The 21,015-nt window shown below is 32.5% G+C and overlaps 1 protein-coding gene across 1 annotated transcript; it reads left to right on the top strand.

Moving 5' to 3' along the window:
- The first annotated feature begins 19,474 nt into the window (after window positions 1–19,474).
- Window positions 19,475–20,362, top strand: LOC123670802 (cuticle protein 7-like). The gene is made up of 2 exons (XM_045604357.1): window positions 19,475–19,629; window positions 19,761–20,362. The coding sequence occupies exons 1-2, from the start codon at window positions 19,618–19,620 to the stop codon at window positions 20,298–20,300; spliced, it is 552 nt and encodes a 183-aa protein (XP_045460313.1). The 5' UTR covers window positions 19,475–19,617; the 3' UTR covers window positions 20,301–20,362.
- Window positions 20,363–21,015: the final 653 nt, after the last annotated feature.

Below are 21,015 nucleotides of genomic sequence, written 5' to 3'. Positions count from 1 at the left end.
GGTGGACAGAATCGAATTTGAGGACGGGTTCGTCAATCCAATCATTTTAGACCAAACCCGGCTTAAAATAAATTCGAAAATTCAGGCATTGTTTGAAATATTTTTTGAATCGATCTTTACATTATGAAATTCATTTTCATCGAAATTAAATTACAGTTATTGTATTTCCTCTTTTCGGAAATAGAATAACAGTCATTTAATTTCTATAACAGTCATTGTGATGGAATTATACATAGATCGGTTCGGAAAAGAGGCGTTCAAAAACATGACAAAAAATTGTTAAGATTCAATACCTATACGAATAACTTTTCTATTAAGATTGCACACCCTGAATTAATTTTAAAAATAATGCAAAACAGAAAAGTATTAAAATGTGATACCAATAATTGTGCAGTGAGTCCCTGTAATAGAGAATAGTAATACAAAATCATACAAAAATCACGTTCTTCATTAGGCTAACTTCTCGAAAAGAATTAAAACAGAATTCTTCTTTTCTCTCCTCAGTCCTCAGCTCCAACAAAATCATAATACCCTACCTGCGAATATCAGATTGCTCCTCTTCATTCACTCTTGACGTGAATGGACCAAAATTGCGGACAGATCAATGGGCAACTTTTTTTATGTCGTTTATACAACCATCATCAGAAATAATACGTGGGAACGCCTTTGATGAATACATAGCTATTATTTTTTTCCCCGTCAATGCTAAAGTTATATTTTGGTGAGTATCTCAATGAAATTCGATATGACTTACGACAGCGACCTATCATGAAAATTTGAGCTTTGTGAATTATACAGTCCTGGACTTTCTCATAGTATTTATGAAATTTACGGAATCCAGCCCATCCAAGTATTGGTTTCAAGTAGGTAATCTTTTTTTGTCTATCTGTAAACTCATTCATCACAAAATTCTGAAGAAATATTAGAAAGATAAAAATTTGTTGAATGAACAAACATATTCATAAGATGCACAGCATTTGCACTGGTGAAAACTAGCGCGAAAATGGAAAAACAAGGGTGACCAAAAATCACCATTGAAATTTAATCCTCTTGTAATAAATTTAAATTTGAAGACTTGAAGTAACAATTTGATACTTCATTGACAATAACCACTAGCGAATTTAATATTTGGTATTTAAATATTAATATTCGTTCAAATATGAATGAGTTTCTATCAAAACTTTTTTTTTTCCAAATCACAACTCTTGCAACTTCACTTTTCAAATATATTACGTCGAATGAAAACATTCAGAATTGAGGAAATCGAAAATTTGCACTTTTTAAATTCGTCAAAACGAAAAGTTACAGAATATTTTGGTGTAATAGGCTACAGATCGTTCTATCGTTTCGCAGCAATTGCAGTTAGTATTATAATTATGTGGTGTCGGCCTGTTAGCCGTAAACACTATATGTTTGTAACAGAACAGTATAGACACAAGAAATTTTGAGCGAAATATCTTGTTTATCTAAAAAAACCTAAAAAAACAAAACACACACAAAACCAACCGAATTAAAATTTCGTATTTGAGTGTAAAATAACAATTTCATACTAAGTTCAAAATTCCTTGCTTATCGCGTCACTAATAGTACCAAGGAAAATTAAGGCAAAAACATACACAACATTCTCAATATTTCTGTAACAATAGACAAAACCAGGTTGAAATTGAAATCACTTGTATATGTGCATGTCAAATTTTGTGAGGATCCTATCATCAGAAACGCTCATCTAGATGAAATAACCCACAAAAATCACTCCGTGATAAATCACATCATTTACATGGTTTCCATAAGTCAGTGCTTTTTGCGAATTTTTTGTTTTCAATATGAAATGTTTCAGATGAATTAGGTTTTGAGGGAATATATCATAAAATTGTTTTATTTCTTCTTCTTCTCACCAAAGCAAGAAGGAAAAATGAATTTTGAACAAAAGTTATGTTGATCGTTGTTGTTATTGTTGATACAATTTTCACTGGAATATCTTAATTAAAGTGTTATTTAATGGAATTAGAAAATAAATTCAAGAATCGTTACTAAAAATAATTTATTACAAATAAAGAAATAAGCAATATATATATGCAACTCTGATGATATACAAAGGATAAATTGTCAATAAAATCCCTAGTTGCATAATCTGTCTTTTTTTCAGACCCATGTGGATTGCTCCGGGCGCAAGCTTAAATCACAAATAGAACGTGATACCATTCAAATGATGTCATAGTTATAATAGCAGAGAAAGAAAGAATGGTTAAAAACCAGCAGCCTGTTGTCAAACCACAAAAGTGGGTTCGAAACAATAAATGACATTTCAATTTCATTGAACAAAATCCTTTTCTTGTATGGTCTTGGAAACATTATACTTAATTGGTAGCCTTTATTATGTAATTCCTATGAAAGAAACCTATCAGCAACCCTGACAATTCCATAATAATATTGAGTTACCTACCCTGCTGACGGATACATGAAATGAATACCTTCCCCAAGCGATCTCAATCTTATTAAAATAGTCCCAGGAAAGCGTTCGAGAAGTACAGGATCCTATAAAAAGATCACATCTTTTGTTCGGAATTTTTTTCTTTGGTATAAACAAATGAGTGCGTGTATAATAAACAATAAACAGGATGTTAAACATAAAACAAATATTATCATTTTTGATTCTCTATAACTAACATGGTTATTTCATTTCGATCAATTATTTGTATTTTGTGAATTGTCGAAAAATAGCTTAAAGTTAAATTTTTGTTGATGAAGCTGTGTTATATGATTTTGAAGCCGAATAAATTATTTTTCATTTCGTTATGATGTCTGTCTGCATTTTTCAAATTTTGAGCCAAAAAAGGTGTCAAGGGACTTGAAATTTTTAGTATAGTTTATAATTAAATTGAAAAAAAAAACTGTGTACTGAGCTTTCTACATCGAAAAATAATTATAGTTTGATGAATAAACTTATAGCCCAAAATGGATATTGGGGGAGAAATATTCTTCCAAAGTTGATAAAATTAAAAAAATTCCTCCGCATAACTTCTAAACGGTGAATGCCACCAGATTGAAATTTCGTGCTTAAATGTATGTTGTTAAAAAATTTTATTAGAATTCTACATTTCTGCTATTGTTATATGGATGTTTTTAGAGGGTAAGTCATGATTTTTTTTAGGACATCTTCTATCGTTATCGATGAATCTCGCGATGAATGAATCTGAATGTGACTATAAAAACTCAAATATCTCGAAAACGGTTCAATATTTTGTATTTGAATAAGAGTACCTCTTTCATGTGATTTTCTTCGCTCCAACGAATGCTTCTATTTTTTCACCAAAACAAATACAACGAAGAAGTTGTCCCTATAAAATCATTGCCTTCTCACCCTCTAAAAACATCCTTTATAACAATATCAGGAATGTAGAAAAGCAATGAAAAAATTTATTTCAATAACGTACATTCATGCACAAAATTTATCAATTTTGGAAGGATATATCTCCTTCAATATGCATTTTGGGTCATAAGTTCAGTCATCAAATTATAATTATTTTTCATGGAACTATCCCCCCCCGAAAGCTCGGTACACATTTTTGACTTGGCGTGAGAATGACGAGCACTCAAAAGCTCCTGACTTTACGTCAGTAGCAGTATCTGGATCTACTATATTTTCTCCTTCTTTTCGCCAATTGAGCCCTTGTTTTCCTAATCGAACCATAATAAATAATATGTGGAACCCGCTAGCTAGGTATGTATAACTGAATATTCAATACTAGGTATACATATTTTCCTATTAATCAGTCCTTGGGTTATTTTGAATTAATGAATCATCATTATTTATAGTTATTTCTTGTCTAACGAGGAGTAGGTAGTTGGGTACCTACATTATTAACCTCCATATTTGGTTGAATCATATTCTGGCACACCTTCATTGGTGAAAAACAAATACTGGATATATACAACACAATGATAAACAGAAATGTACTGTACTGCTCTGAAACTTGGAGGATAACGGAGGAAAATAAGAGAAGACTGGAAAAAGTTGAAATGCACGTACTCAGAAGATCATCACGCCTACAAAACATCAGAAACGAGGAAAATGGGGGTGGAAGGAAGGCTGTACGAAGATAAAGCAGCGAAACAACTGATCTGGTATAGGCACTCTAAACGATGAGCAGCTTCAAAAGAAGGTGTTAGAATAGATCACCACCCAAAGCCGAAAAAGAGAACGAAAAAAGAAAACTTGGAATGAGGACGTTATAGAAGCTATGATTTCCAGGGATTCAAGACAAGACCATTGGCAGGATATAAAGGGGTGGCGAAAAGGCATTGGACAACATTGAATGACGTTTTGACCCCGATTATATAGAGATTTGATTGAAGTTATGGTTTTGGTGGATGCGCCGAATCTTTCAGGTTTCCTAGAGATACTTAGGGCCAGTTGCACCATTTGCCTAAACATTGATTACTCTAAGATTTCTCAAGAGAAATCAGAAATTACTCAATGTTTAAATTTCAATCAATGTTTAGGCAAATGGTGCAACTGGCCCTTAATGAGATATCTTGAGATATCTTGCAAATAATAAGTATAAAACCAATATGGAATGAATTTTTTACTATTTATGCAAGGGTCATAATATTACCATCTACGAAATTAAAATTTTCATTATTGAATTCCATTAGTAGTTTGATGTTTTTCATCTCGACTTCTCCAGGCGCTTTTATAAGCTCTATAGGCTTTGTTACTATGTCTTCAGGATCACTAGTATCTACCCAATAGCGTATAGTTGGAAAAACCCCCGACACCAGAACATTTTTTCCCGACCCTTAAAACTAAGGATTAGGTATAGGAAATATTCAGTGGCGGATCACCATATAGGCGCAATAAGCGCGCTTTGGACCCGGGGAGCAGTGGGGTCACAAAACCTAATAATAATAATAGGATCGTCCAATCATACAATCCCTTTGGTTCAGGTCATAGAACTGTCATGATGTAACATTTCTTTCCACCCCCTCTGATTTTACCACTAATTGGGAATTCGCTATATGGATTGTAGATATCTGGTTGTGGGAATATGGGGCTATTTAAATAAAAACAAATAAGAGCGCTTCTAACCTCGATTGTAATCACATAATTACTGGGGTTCTTGTTCTTACAGCAAAAGGCGAATTGTAAAATTAGTTCAATCAAAAGTCACAAATTCAGTGCAATACTGTAAAAGCGTCATTCCAGTCCAAGTTGTTTAAAAATTCGACAGCCGAATCATGCTACACATTATTTTTGCTTTTTAAAATTTTAAATGTATATTTCACTGCTTCAACAAGACGCTATAGAGTATAGATCATTTTGAAAAACAGTTGGACTGGCCCGGCTAAACAAAACACATTTGAATAGGGTACAAATTTCTTTTTTGGAATTTATCGTAGATATCAAAAATTATTTCGAAAAAATTAATGGATAACAGATTATAGAGATGAAAGGAAAAGGGTCCGAAAAAGGAAAGCGGATTTTTACGGAACTTATGTAACTGATTAACCGGTAAACATGCGTTTTTTGTTAATGTACGTAATGCTTTTCGTGATGCATTCCTCATGGAATTGAGTCATCGGAGTCTAGAGTATATAGGCACATTGCCGATGATTTCCGAATGGTTTGCGATCGGAATGTTTCCAAGAATGGAATCAATTTACGGAGTGAAAAATTAATCGCGAAATATAAGTACTAGGGATATCGACAAAATCCAACACAAGGATGAAGTTCTTCATTTCATTAAATTCATATATATTATTTTGAGAAAGAGCAATACAAATTATTTCATACAAACAATGAAGCATAATATGTGTCTATGAATCTCAGTATTAGCAGAGGAAATGTAACGGGGCATCATACATTTCAACGTATGATACAAGAGAACAGATAAAAACCTCAGCAAAAACTCTGTCTCCCCGTATAGGTGTGGTGATTGGTTTATCTGTTTGTTTACAAAATAAGCTGACACATTTATATTGAAGGGCTTCTTCTTGATTCAAATGAAATCCTTTCATCCTTCCTCTTCACCAGAAGTTGACCACGGATATATTGTAATTAAATCTGAAAACAAAAAAGAAAAGAACCAGAAAGGAGCAATAAATGTTATAATTTCCATCCTATAAAACATTGAATGATGACAATTGACATCACTACAATAAATTGAAGGATAAGAAAGAATCAAATCGAGATTTATAGGCCAAAAACTTACTAATTATTTTCCAACATAATAAGCCAAAGAACAAACAGAACTCAATAGGCAATATATCAATACATAACCTGCTAAAAATCCTCTTTCACGGAGTTGTTGTTCAGTAAATTTTCTTGAAGAAGGATGACCGCCACGTCATTGTCTATGACCAATGTCGACAAAATAAATCACTCCTGTTCTTAGAAATCCCTTCAATATTCAAGTGAATGGTACCAAATCTGCTCCAAAATCGGGAGGGTTTATTCAACCAGGACCGATTCTCCAAGTGATGATTTTTCGAATCCTCGGGTGTACCAGGATCGCTACAGGCCCCTTATATTAGGGAATCATCGCCCGTAGATTTATACTGATTGTATTCTATTAAAAAAACGTCACGAAAATACAAAGAAATGAATATGACAATTCCGGTAGAGATTTATAAACTCCTTATTAATGGCTCACAGTCTACGTTTCCAAATGTAGAATCTGTTCTGAAAATTTTGAATGTGATGCCAGTAGTGTAAGATGTTTTTCGGCATCCAGAAGAGTGAAGAAGTATTTGAGGAATAGTTTATCTGAAGCAAATTCGAATGCTTTGGCAATATTGTTCATCGAATCTGATTCACTAGAAGAAATTGAGTATAATTTCCAAATCTGAAGCTAGGAAAGTTCTTTCATGATTTTTTTAGATTGTTTTTTGATTTTTTAGTAGCGGAAGAAAGGGTTTTTGATATTCTTTATTTGTTTTAGAGTTATATTTCATGCGTTTCATTTATTAATTTTTTTTTCTTCGAGTTTTTGAATATATTTTTTCTACTTTTTATTTTATATATTATATATTTTATTCTTCTCATTTCTATTTATTTTTTTTATATGGTTGTTTCATGTTGATGTTGATGAATTCATCCTTGGTGATGTTATTTTATATTTTCTATATATTTCATTTGGATTATTATGCATGAAATGAAATCACTTAATCCTGCATTTGAACCTATTCTGAAGTATCTGAAATATCTATGATCTTGATCAGGGGGGCTCCAGATTTAACTCAATTCGTCTTAATCCTCCACTGGAAATATTGTTAGATAAATCTTCATATGTCGAAAAATATTATTATTTTAACTTCTCACTTTATTTTGTCCTTATTATTTTCTGATCTACTCATTCATAGATGTCTGAAGTTATTGAAAAAAAATCATTAATTTATTAATTCATTTGGTAGGTATTTTATTACTTTTTTGAAGTAACTCTGATACTGATGAGCGCCTGATGATCTATGATAGCTGCAACACATATTACAGAAGTACCAGAGTACCATTTCCATTACACGGTTTGATTCACATTTCCTAGAAATATAGTTTTGCAATTTGAAATTTGTTTTGAAAATAGAGGAAATAGTTATTTGTTTTACTAGACAGCAAAGTAGTAAATTGACTGCCGCGGCTGATAGTTCATCGCTACGCTCGGCTAGGAATTCAGCCAAGGCAGTCAATCTTATTCGAGAAATAAGGTAATGAAAATGCTATTTTAGTATTTTAAAAACGGCCTTCAACGTGAAAAACCTAAATTCTTTTGATATTATTATATGACGCAACATCCCTATTCCCACTATCTTTAAGTTTTCCTATAGTGATAAATTAAAACGAAATTTGTTTGAAATCGCAACTGTTGGAATGGTTGGTTGCTATGGAAATGTATATGTTCATGATAATCATAGTTTAACAATTTTTTGGAAAAATATCGGATATATTCATATTATGAACTAAGAACGTCTCACTCCTCCAGAAATAGAGGATATTTATTAATGATAATAATAAATTTATTCGTAGAAATATTATACAATCTACAAAAAAACAAAATTCCCACAAAGGCTAAGCCTGTCAGCGGGATGAACAACCAAATTAAATTTTTTTCTCAATTTCATGAACAGTGCAAAATAACAGAGCCAATATATGCGACACACAATTGAACAAAAAAAAATATATTTTTCCTTTTTTACCATTCTTTCAAGCGTATTGGGAAGGCAAGTTCTAACAAGACAAACGAAGATGTAGTAACAGAGAGTTAATCGAATTTATTAGACACAATATTTATATTCAATTTATATCCAGATTATTGCACACTATCCAACTGTCTGTAGGAAGAACGTTGCCCATTTGAAATCAAAATTGCAGGAAAAATTCCTTTATTTGGGTAGCACTGTTTTCCAAACGGACTTTAAAATGTTCCATCTATACAGTTCTTCAAACGAAGCTTGTTACATCGCTCCAACGACTGAAAACTTCGATCTCATTCACAGTTCGATTCGATAATAATTTCCCTCAGGCGAATGAATGGAAAACCTCCATGTTTCTTGCCTTTCCCACTATTTTGTTCCAGTTAATAATTGATCTCGTTATTTCTAGTGCATATTGTCCCGGAATTTTCCCCAACGGATTCGTTCAACCGGCGAGGTTCGTTATTTTACACCCAGTAATTTGTGTTCGGCTTTTTCACGTTTAAACACCCGTTAAACGGACGACGTGCACGCTGAACAAATACAACAAAATGTAAAACCATATCAATGATTATTTCCGGAGTTTGAGTGTTTTCTGGCAGCTCCTGCCGTATCCCGTGTTTTCTACACTTTCTGATTTCATTGTTCTGAAGCCTGGTATAATGATCTCTTGAGATGTACGCGCTGAGAGTATGTTTCAGTTTCTCGAGCGATACGTAGGTTTGAGGTTTGCTATGGAATAAAAACATTTCAAATAACTCAAGAGAATTTATTCTTGGCTATGGTGCGTTGTTATGATGTTATAAAAAATAGAACTACGTTACATCAAGATATTTGATTTTATCAATATAAATCGAATAATTTTCATTGAAAACATGAATTTTCATATGGAAAACAATAATTTCAGGTGACCTTATCAAATTTAGTCAGATGTGACAAAATGGCGAATGCGCCAGTTTTTGAAATATAACCTATCAAATAATACACTTTGCCAATAAATTAACGTACGATTGAAATAAGGCAATAAATTTAGATTCATTTTCGTCAAAACTAATTGTACGATTTAGACTTTTGCTTTTAATGTTAGATCTTTTCCTCCTGAACGTTAGTGTGTAAACTATATGCGCATAAAATCCATTATTTTACAATATTATCATAATTTTCTATATGTTGAATGTGTGAACATCAATTTCCAAATAATTCGAAAGCGCAGGTAGTGTTATTTTTCGTCTTTGTGAAATACATAATGATTATATCTCTTTTTCAATGAGGGAAATAGGGAATTCTTTAAATATTGGTTGGGCTTCCATATGTTATTTATTATACTGGCGGCTTAGTTAAGGAGGTTTGGAGATTCTTATTCAAGGGAATGTTGATGAACACAGTGAAGCAGATTTTCAAAAATCAAGGATGAAATATGAAAATCAAATAGAGGCGCCTGAAACAGTCGCTTCACTAATTCACCCCTAACACCGTCCCTGTGCATTTGACAATTACTGGTACTCTTTGTTTTTCCACAGCCTGCTACTAAGCTTAGATGTACACCGTGCTACTTCCGTGCTGATAATGTTGATTAAATTCAATAAAATCATGTTATGCTCGAAAATGGTAAGGCTGAAGTGGATAATGTAACTGCTACACTCTACAGAGAGTTACAAATTTTATGAAAAAAACAGACTATAATTTTAAAACTGGATGTTCGTGAAATATTGGTTTTTATGCGCATACGTTTAGACACTAACATTCAGTTAGGTAGTTGAATTATACTAATTATAGAGTTAATAGTAAATCCAAGAAATAACGTGAATTTACTTGTTTTATGGAATGCGAATCAATTCTTCTTCTAAAAAGTTCATTATTGAGGAACCAATCAGAAATTCCAAACATGTTATCAGGTACTTCAGTGACAGCATCATGAACTTGATTTAAAAATACATAAAATTGTTTGTGTTGTTATTCGCAAATCAGCAATGGCATCAGGGATGCCATTGGATCCAGTAGGGATCCTTGGGGTAAACCACACAATATCGAGTAAAGATGAACGTACACCACCAATTTATAGTTATTTAAAAATTTTAATTATTAACTATTTGAAAATTTTATTCAATTCAACGTTATTTAGAAATCAGTTGTATACAGAAAAGAAATTATTTTCTTAATGTTATTCGATCCATTATCTAGGTAGGTACCACTACGTGTTGAAGATAATGCCCATAATGTCTGTCATAGTTAGGATTGCAACGGTATCTATCGATTTGCAAGTCAGACTTTTTCATTTTATCATACATAATTAAAATTCGTATTTAACATAACATATAATAAAATCAATTATCTCGTGAAATACAACAGTCAAATACTCAAACTATCAAGTATCGAGTATCAAGAATAAATTATATTCGGCAGAATAATCTTCAGATAAAACAAAGGGAAAGTTTATAGTGGCCTTTTGCCGAAGACACACTGTTTACCGTAATTATTGAATTTCTTCCATAGGATTATGGAAGAAATTCAATCGGGAAAACTAAACCCAAACAATCGTTATTCGTTATAGGGTAAATGCACTGGTGCTCGACCAGTTAACAGAAACATCGATTTCGAGCACGATTTTTTCACACATCAACTTATCAAATTTTAATGGTGTTCATCGATTCTTTGGCGTGTTTTAAATGATTTGTCATATAATTTTGAGCGCTTTCCGCATTTAACCTTTGAAATGTGAAAACATATAAAAAATCTCAATAACCTTCGGTTCTCGACCACGCCGCAGAGTTCTCGACCATTTTTGTGTTAGTGTTCGACCACTAATAATAGTGGCCGCTCCACTTGAAAATTTTATAAAAAACTTTAGAGCGAGATGAGTGATAAGTACTTACTTTCGTACCGTACCATAGACATTACTAACTATCACTCAGATGGGTTTCAGATGAGGTAATCAAGTTAGAAACACTCGGAACGTAAAAAAAAAATAAAATAAAACGAAGTAATTTCCACTATATTATTTAATTGTTAGTAACAATTGTTTCGCCGAACTTAAATAATATAAATTAAATAATATATTGGAAATTACTTCGTTTTATTTTATTTATAATGAATTTCCGCCAAGTAAGGACCGAATCCATTAAATATGTAAAAAAAAAATTTTGCAAAAGTTTCCACTTTCTATAAATATTTCAAAATAGCAACTCATACAACATTATTTGGTTATTTTGCTCGTAATATCTATTTAGAAACTAATGAGATGAGTAAATAAAATATAAAACACCGACCACCAGTGGTCGAGAATTAAGTACAATCAAATTGGTTCTCGACCGCGAATATATAAAGGATAGAAATAAGTGTTTCAACGTTAATTCGGGGGTCGCAAACTAATATTCAGAAAGTAGATATATAAATGAATCAGGGTATCGAAAAAAAAACGAAAATGATCCAACAGAAATATATCGGTTGAAATAAACAATTATTGAAGTAACATATTGGTTCTCGACCACTTTGGTCGAGAAATAAAAGATACAAATTTTCCAATACCAGTTCGCGACCGCCGAATATTGAACAAAAAATATACATTTATTCGCTCCTTGATTGAAATACACTCAAAAATATATCTTATAGTTGATATGGAACCAAATATACACAAATAATTCGTTTAAAATAAGAAATAATTACTATTTTCTGGTCATATATCACGAAGCACTTTTCTAAGAGAGGACGAGAAAGAACCCTTTTCTATGATAGACGATTATAAACTAATTTTTAGCGCGAAAACTTTGACCTATACCCCTACTATGCAAACTATCTTGGAAGGGTAGAATGGTCGAGAACACGTACCGCGAAAATATTTCGCACTACATGATATATTTTTATTATTATTTTATCTCAAATCGCGGAATGGTCGAGAACCAGTGCCGGTCGGCTAACCAGTGCATTTACCCTATTATTTCTTTTTTTAATATGGGAATAGGGAGTATTGAGCAACCAAGCGATGCCCTGCTCATCACTCTCAAAGACCGTTACTGCTTGTTAGAAATAAGTTTCTCTGGAAAATATATATTATTATTCATCACTGGTATTCGTGTCCTGACTACATAGTTGAAAATATATATTATTATAGTATATCATCCAAATGAAAAATTTCATCCTATCTACAGGAATAGGAAAGCCATTATTCCGTCAAACTCGTGTTATATCCATCTGGATTAACCGGCAACCAGTTAAACACCATTGGATATTAACAGTTATCGATTGAAGGCGCATGAAAACTCCATTATTTCCAGATTCGGACTAGGACTACAAAATATTAAAATTTCTTGATACGTATTATGAAATGAGCTTGAATTTAATGGATATTAGACAAAATCTATGTAGACTTACTTGTTCATCATTCAATACAATCAATTCCACATGAAGTCGACATAAATAACTTTTGTTTTGTTATTTTCATTGAATAATACCTATAGGTATTGACGATAATAAATATAAAAATTAATCTTCTTCTGATTAGATACTTAATTATAGTCATGTTTTCATCTTTAGTTCCGATTTCAGGTTATAAGGAATAAAAGTGGAGAATATATAATTTCTCTAATTCTGTGGTTATTCCGTTCATTCTTCCACATCTTGTAGAACAAAATCGTGCGAGAATATATCAGAAACGCACAGTTTTCATGGTTATATTTTATTATTCTATGTTGGTACTCCGAACTTTCCGCCACGGCTTTATCTGTCAATTCATCAATTTGCCTTAAAGAAATCAGTTCTGCCAACCAACATTTTTCACTGCAAAAATCACTAAATTATATTTATGGAAATATTTCATTAATTTCAATAAAAATGCAATGAATTAGAGAAAATAATGTATAATACTCGTACAGAAGGCTCATTCTACCACTCGTTCATTCCAAAACTCGCCACTTCGTGGCTCGTTTTTGAATTTGAACTCGTGGAAGAATATCAATGCCTTCTGCACTTGTATTATAAATAACTATTCCAATACTGCCAGATTACTACAATTTTTGGGGAATACATTATTTTACGAATTTCCAATTGCTTTAGGCAGTATCACTACTTACAAAGTGGTTGATAAAATTTCATATGTTATAATACAAGAAATGTCTAGACAACTGTACGAGATGAAAATTAAAAAATATTGCTTACTTTACTCTATAGAGTAAAGTAAGCACAGATGAGTTCAATTTCATTTCGCGTTGAAAGGTCCGCGAAATTGATTATCGAAATGAAAAAAATTTGAAAAAAAAAAGAACTTCACACCCTGTATCCCGAAAACACGTCCTTGGAACTCTATATAAATGGTTACGTTTTATTCAATTCATTTGCATATATGCAAATGATTTGTATTTTTATATTTATAACAATCTTTCTTGACTTCTTTTATGTTTGTTGTTTTCTCAAATTTTTTCCGTACAATTTTCCTATTCCAATGAAAAGAAAAAATTCAATAACCATTTACAGTCCTAGAGCCGAGAAATAACTTATTTATTGGTTTTCTGTTGGATTGAAATTAATTTTTGGGTCAAATTTGCCGCCCCCTAACTTCTGCCTCCCTAGGCTTCATCCTCATCAGCCTGCTGGTACACGAATCAGCCACTGGTCACAATATCAGATAGCAAACAAAAGTCATATGATTAAACATTTTATTAAAAAAATATATGTAAAAAAATATTATTCATTAACATGAATTAATTCTTAGGCATAATGGCGAGCATATCTCCTAGCATAAGACGGCGAGATATGTGCTAACAATGGGAATTCTCCGTCAGTCAAAGTATTGAATCTTGAAGGAATAACATTTGCAGTTATAGGAACTGGAGTTGTGACTACACTAAGATGTGGGCTTTCCACTGGTGCCAAAGAATTTGAAATTGAACTTTCCTCCCAACTACTAGAGTTATGAGTGGTTGATATTAATTGAGGAAGAGATGTAGGGTATAGTTTAGGATTGTTTGGTACATTTTGTTCTGGAACAAAATTTCCTTTGAAAGATTCTTGAGTTGAATTGAATTCAGCCTTTTCTTGATTTATATTCACTGGTATATTTTTTCGGATCAAATCAGAGTTCAGATTTTCAACCTTTTCTGAATTCAATTGGACTATTATAGGATTTAATGTGGTACTCGAAATTTGGGCATTGTGCTTTTCACTATATTTTTCCTGTACATCTGTTGCAAGAGTAATGTGATCTTGTAGCGAGGTCCTCAACATGGGGTTTGGAGTAAAATTCACTTCTTCGTTCAAAGCATTCACAACAGTTTGTTCTCCTAAAATACTTTCTAATGCATTAATACTTATTGGAATATTCTGTGAGAGTTGATCATTGGAATTATATATTGAGGGATTTGGTAGCAAGTTGGTATTGAATAAAATAGGAGGCAAATTGGATTGATGTTGATTTGGACTATTTAAAACATTCCCAAATGAGTCAATTAAAGGTGATTCGATTCTAGGTGATCCAGTCTCTACGAACGGGGTTGGTATGGTATCCGCATTATGAATATTTTCATTGGATGAACCCCTTGTGAAAGTCTCTATATTTCTGTTTCCAATATAATTCTCTGTATTGGAATCATCCCTATAGTTGAACGTATTGGCTTGATCTCTGTACACAACAGCATTAAATCCATTTATATCATCTGCAGTATAAACAACAGTCCTTTTAGAGCCATCTGGTTCAATCAAAGAGTACGTGCCATGTACAACATTGTCATATTTGGATTCTCTATGTGATTTTTGGTCTCCTGTTGAAACATCGTTCACAGAGTATCCATAATCATATTCTTGCCCTTGAATGTAGTGATCTTGATGAGAAAAATGAAGTGTTGGGGGAGATGACTCTCTTTGAAATGCCTCATTATGGTATTCATCTTCATAAGTACTGAATACATTGGTTTCTTGTGCTTCCTGGTCTGGATAGAAATCTTTGAAACACTTATCATTTGTTTTTCCTACGGCTGAACATTTCAGAAATTCTTCGGCATTGGAAAATGTAGTTATAAGTAAAAATAAAATAAAAACCTGGAACAAAAAAATATGAAAATAAATTTTGAACGAATAAATTCATGAAAGTATGTGAATTCAAGAATCAGATATGTCATATGAGCATATTTATCAATTTATCCATTGTAAAATATTGTAAAAATTTGAAGATTCACAATCTATAGTATAACTATTTCGCAAATAATGTTATAGCGTAATACCACAATAGTAAAATCATTCAAATTGTTGAAAGAAGAAGGCAATTTTCAAAAAAAAAAATGCTTAGAATCCGAGACAATTTAAAATCATTCACTATTCAATATGCGGAATTGCTGAAATATTATGAATACACCCTTATCAAGAAGCTTTTAATCTATGTTTTGAAGAAAATTCATAATTTGGCCTTAGTCCGAAAAAAGAGTTAAACCAAAAACTAAGGAAAGCTCTGCCATGAAGTCACATTCTTTTGAGCTCCCATTGTGCCTTCGGAGACCATGGTACCTACTGCATAAAGGAATATGTGGTTCCCAAGGAATCATGATTGAATGAGTGCTCAAAAGCTTCTGACTTCACGTCAGTACTTTTCACAGTTTTTTTTTATATTCTGTTCGAATTGTTCTGACGAAATTATCCACAAGAAATTGTGCATAAAGATTGAAATGTCTATTCTGAATAGAAAATCGCAACCCGATCAGATTCTTAGTCTCGGAAATATTGGGTATTTCCTCAGAGTAATAAACATAGATAGAGGGGGCATATGTCATTTTCAGTACGCAAATTTTGTCCCTAACATGAACTATCAATATTGACATGTAGCGCGCGGAAATGAAAACATATCAGTGATACGATATTTCACTCAATTCGCGAGTTTATCCACAAAGAACGCACTTCTCATCTCCCGTAGTAAATTAACGTTGCATATTAACTCAAAATATATTGAAATGAACACCTAAATATACCAGAAATTCAGAAAACAAACTTCAAGCACGCCAAACGACGTAAAACAATCGACGACACTAGGAGAGCAAAATTTGGCAAACCTTGGATTTCAGCAGGTAGATACAGAAAATAATGAATATTCTGCTTATTATGAATTCGACAGTTAGAAGAACTATCATATTCCAAATATTCAAATTTGCATAATTAATCGGGAATCACTCAAATAAATATATTTCATTCAATATAATATACATATATTCTAACCATGCTGAGGACATGTAAAAATTGCTTATACTTCTTCTATCTATGTTTATCACTCTATGAGTTCTACCCAGTAACAAACTTAACTATGGCATTCGAGATTCGAACCTACTCAAAAAATTTCAAGTTCCTAGATCCTTCCGTTCGTGACAGTAGAACCTCATTGTTTGAGACAATTTCCGGCTCAAAATTTGAAAATTGAGACTTTCGGGGAAGAGCGAATAAAATTTCTACTTATTGGTGAAATCAAAATTTACATTTCAACGAATGATGTATATTTTTATGACATAAACGAGCGAGATAAATCGATCATTACAAATGCAAATAACTGTAATTCCGGTGGTGCACTTGTAATCATCCAGCTAATAGTACTCAATAGTCCTAAACTGCATTTTGTTGGAAAATAATAAAAATTACAACAGGTACTAACTCACCATGTGATTCATTTTGAAGATGAAATAGATCTGCACTATTCCCAAAAATGAGAACAACTTTATATGATGATATAAAGTGAAGAATTCGTAATATTACTCTCCCACATTAGAGAGCATGTAAATTCGGCATTGTTGCACAAATCTAACAATGGAGTCTATGGAAATAGCAATACCATTCTCGAAATATATTCGATTCAAGATGATATAATTAATTCCTTATCCTTAACAAGTGTTGCAGAAAGACGAAATTTCCTATGTGAATGAGGAAAAGGATGGATACATACAGTTTTGATGGGAATCGAAAATTGAAATATAACTATAAGAGTGTTCCGACCGGACGGATTCGTAATCAGTTAGTCGAAGCTCATCATTTGAGACCGTTCCCTGCTCATAATGTTCGGACAACACCCTCACAAAAACTATATGTATATTGCAGAAATGACAATGTTTTCATATAACATTAACTTTATGATTTATCCAATAATATTGAATATCATCATTGCACAATGGTGCAATGATTAACCTAACCTAACCTAAACCTAACTGTAATAATTTCGGAGTTAAAAATTCAAACGAATTCATGTGGATTACAAATATCCAAATATAGTGTTGAATAAAAACTTGAATTAACGCAATTTGATTCATTTTCCTTGATTCGTGTATTTGTGGGAACGAATTCCGTCTATTTGATGAATAATATCGACTGGTCAAAAATTAAACATTTTATTTTTATCGTATTTATGAAGTGGAAATAGGTATTGAAAATGTAATCTAATTTTTCATGAATTTTGAAAAGAGAGACAAAAAAAATTTTAATTTATACCATTATATATTGGTAGCAAACCATGGAATAAGGACAATATCAATCGAATTTTTTTAATTTCATATGAGTTAGAACTTTTTATTGAAATGTTCAATTTTTGAAAAAATTAATCATGAACTCGACAACTCAGAAAAGTTACTTTTTGTATCTTGCCATTTCTTCGACTCCCCGTGCAAATAATCCAAAAATTCGAAATCATATCAGAAATACCTGATTATTTTTTCCAAGTTGAAAGTAACAGCGAAATTGTCAGATGTTTAGTTTATTGATTAACTATATACTGGTACCATTATAATTTTATGTAATGCTGACATTATATTATATTATATCGACATTTTACGGAAAAATTTGTTTTCAGTCATGGATAGAATCCTCACAACATTTTGAACATTTGTTAATTGTTTTGCTATATCGTGACTAAATTTGAGTTCAATCGGATATGTATTTTTTTGATTATTGATAAAACAAAATTTCATATGGTTAAGTATACTTCTGGAACCATTGAACGGATTCATGTCTTTAGCATATTCAATTCAAGTGTACTGGTGTACATGGTTAACGGACACATAAAATCAATTTTCACCTTGAATTCTTCATCAGTTAGTCGAACCCATTCCAAGTTCAAAATTCGAAAAATTATTTTTAGGCAAAATAACGTAACTCAAAAATGATTTTATTTCTGGCGATTATTGTTTTATGAAAAAGTATACTGATACGGTTTTCCTCATATTTTTACGGAAGAAAAATATATCTCGAATTAAAAAATAATTCACAATAATGAAGTTGCCGATTTGGATCATCCTCAGCCAGTTCCTGTAGAATTTGCATTTCATATGGATGCAATTTCTTCAGTTTAACAACTTTTATAAAGAACTACGATATTAGAGTAGGTACTTACTTTTTAGTTGACTAGTGGTATCCATTGTCAATTGTAAGAGCATTTCGTCATGTGTAGCTTCATTAAACAATTTAGGTAGATTTCTTGTTCTGTTTGCGGCGGACCCCGTATCTTGAAATTTGGAAATGAATTGCTTTATATAGGATGAGTCCTTGACTTGTACACATATTCTAACAGTAGATTCTTGAGGTAAAAGAAACACTTTTTCCTTTCATTTTTTGCGATTCGTCCTAGATGAAAAGATAGAGCCATTTTCGTAACCATTTTTTCCTATACCTCAAAAACAAGAGCCCTGAGCACTATCTCACTGGTGACCAGACCACATTTAGATAATAATAATAATAATAAGAGAGTTTATTCAGAATATTACATGAATAGACTCTAAAATATTGTAGAGTTAAGTTTAAAATATTAACTGTGCACAGCAATCAACATAAAAATACATTCTTTAAGTTAGCCGCAAAATGATGATGATTAAAAATCAAAATCAGTGAAATTATTAGCCAAAGTATATAAGTCGCTTACTAATATTTCCAAAAGTATAAATAATATATATACAATAGTGAAAAAAATTCTATGGGAAACTGAAGGTGTCATCCTCATTTTCATCTTAATTTCAATAAAAAAATGTGCGTACCTATGAAATTGGCTTTCTTCGAATTTGTGTATGGAGTCTAATGATAAGGTATTTTCAGAAATGATCGAAGAAGAAAAATTCTGAAGATTGCGACTTGATCACATAAATCACACACTAATGAGGAATACATGTATTTTATTTATATATTCAAATAGATCAGGACGAAATGGATGAGCCAACCTTCTTCAGCTCATCAGAAAATGTCACGCAGATTCATAAACTGGTATCGCGAATTTAAATTTCGTCGACCCATCCTGCTCGTCCCACAGACAGATGAATCTACTTCGAATAATTCAAAGAATGCCCATTAACCTTTTGAATCGTAAAAAAATTAATAAATTTGTGAATCCTGTCCTAATTTAGAGGGGCGTCTTCATTCCATTAATATAAATAGCAGATCTGGATTATCGGAAATCAGTACAGATCTTCATCTCGAACTCTGAACATCACCATGGCTTTCAAAGTGAGTTGAAATATATTTGTAATTATTTTCATTCAATGTTTATTTTGTATGTTTTGTTTTCAATTATTCGTGACTATAAATATGAATATATATCCTTCGAAAATTGCTGATGCAGAACTGTTTATTTTCAGCTCATCGCTCTGTTCGCTTTCGTAGCTGCCGCTTCTGCAGCAGCAGATTTGCCTAATGGTCAAATCATTGCCGAGCAAGAAGCTCCAGCCCACTACAACTTCGAGTACAAAGTGAGTGATCCAACAACTGGAGATGAGAAACACCAAGAAGAAAGCCGTGAAGGAGATGCAGTTCGTGGTAGTTACTCCTTGGTTGAAGCTGATGGCTCTAGACGTATTGTAGAATACTCTGCCGATGACATCAATGGATTCCAAGCTGTAGTACACAAAGAACCAGCTGGTGCCCCTCTTCCCGCTCCATCTCCAGTAGTAGCTAGAGTAGTGAAACCAGTTGTAGCTCCAATCCACGCTATCGCTCCAGTAGCTACTGCTCCTTTGGTCACCAAATTCTCTGGTGTACCATCCATCAGGGCATACAACCCATACTACGCTGGATTCGCTAACCCCTACGCCGGATACGTACAGCCATACTCTGGATACTCTCACCCATACAATGCTTACAACACTTACAACAGATACAACAATCTGTACCACTACTAAATGACAATGACTGCTGATATTTGATTTGTATATTTGTATAATAAAATGAAAGTATGAATTAATATTCGATATGTGGTTCGATCCTAATCATCTTGAGACTGCTAAGAATGACTTGATATTCGAATTTATTTACGTGAATATGAAACATAACATCTTTGAAGTGCCTTGAATCAAAGCCATTTCCAAAAAAATCTGGAGACACCATAAAAGATAGGTATTTAAGAATATTAATACCTTATGTGATTATTATACTTCTTATCATAAATCAATAAATTAGTCGTAGATATACTACTCGCAATAAGTGCCCTTATAACCTCAAAATGCTACTCTCTAGTCGTTTAGGCTGCAACTATATTGGACCTGTAAGCCGCTTGATGCGATGACGGTCAACCATCGACCGAACTCGGTAGTAATTCTCATAAGAATTGTTACAAATAATTACCATTTTGTGATAGACAATAAGTCTATTCTCAATCTCCTTCCGCACATCTTCTTGTACTTGACAATAATTTCATGGCAGGCCTCTTTTATATATTATCGTCGTTCAATAATTGGCTCCTCATATAGCGTCTCCACAAAAAAAATTCTAGCGGAAAAAGATCAGGTGATTTGTGTGACCATTCTATTGGTCCTCTTTGAGGCAGAAGAATCCTGATGAAAATTAGTATGATTTTGTATAAATACTGCATTCTTCTCTTTATCTACTTGGTTCGCA

This window comes from Harmonia axyridis, chromosome 1 (genome assembly GCF_914767665.1).
Source record: "Harmonia axyridis chromosome 1, icHarAxyr1.1, whole genome shotgun sequence".
Taxonomy (NCBI): domain Eukaryota; kingdom Metazoa; phylum Arthropoda; class Insecta; order Coleoptera; family Coccinellidae; genus Harmonia; species Harmonia axyridis.
Note: the sequence above shows the minus strand (reverse complement) of the source record. Positions and strands in the feature narration are given on the sequence as shown.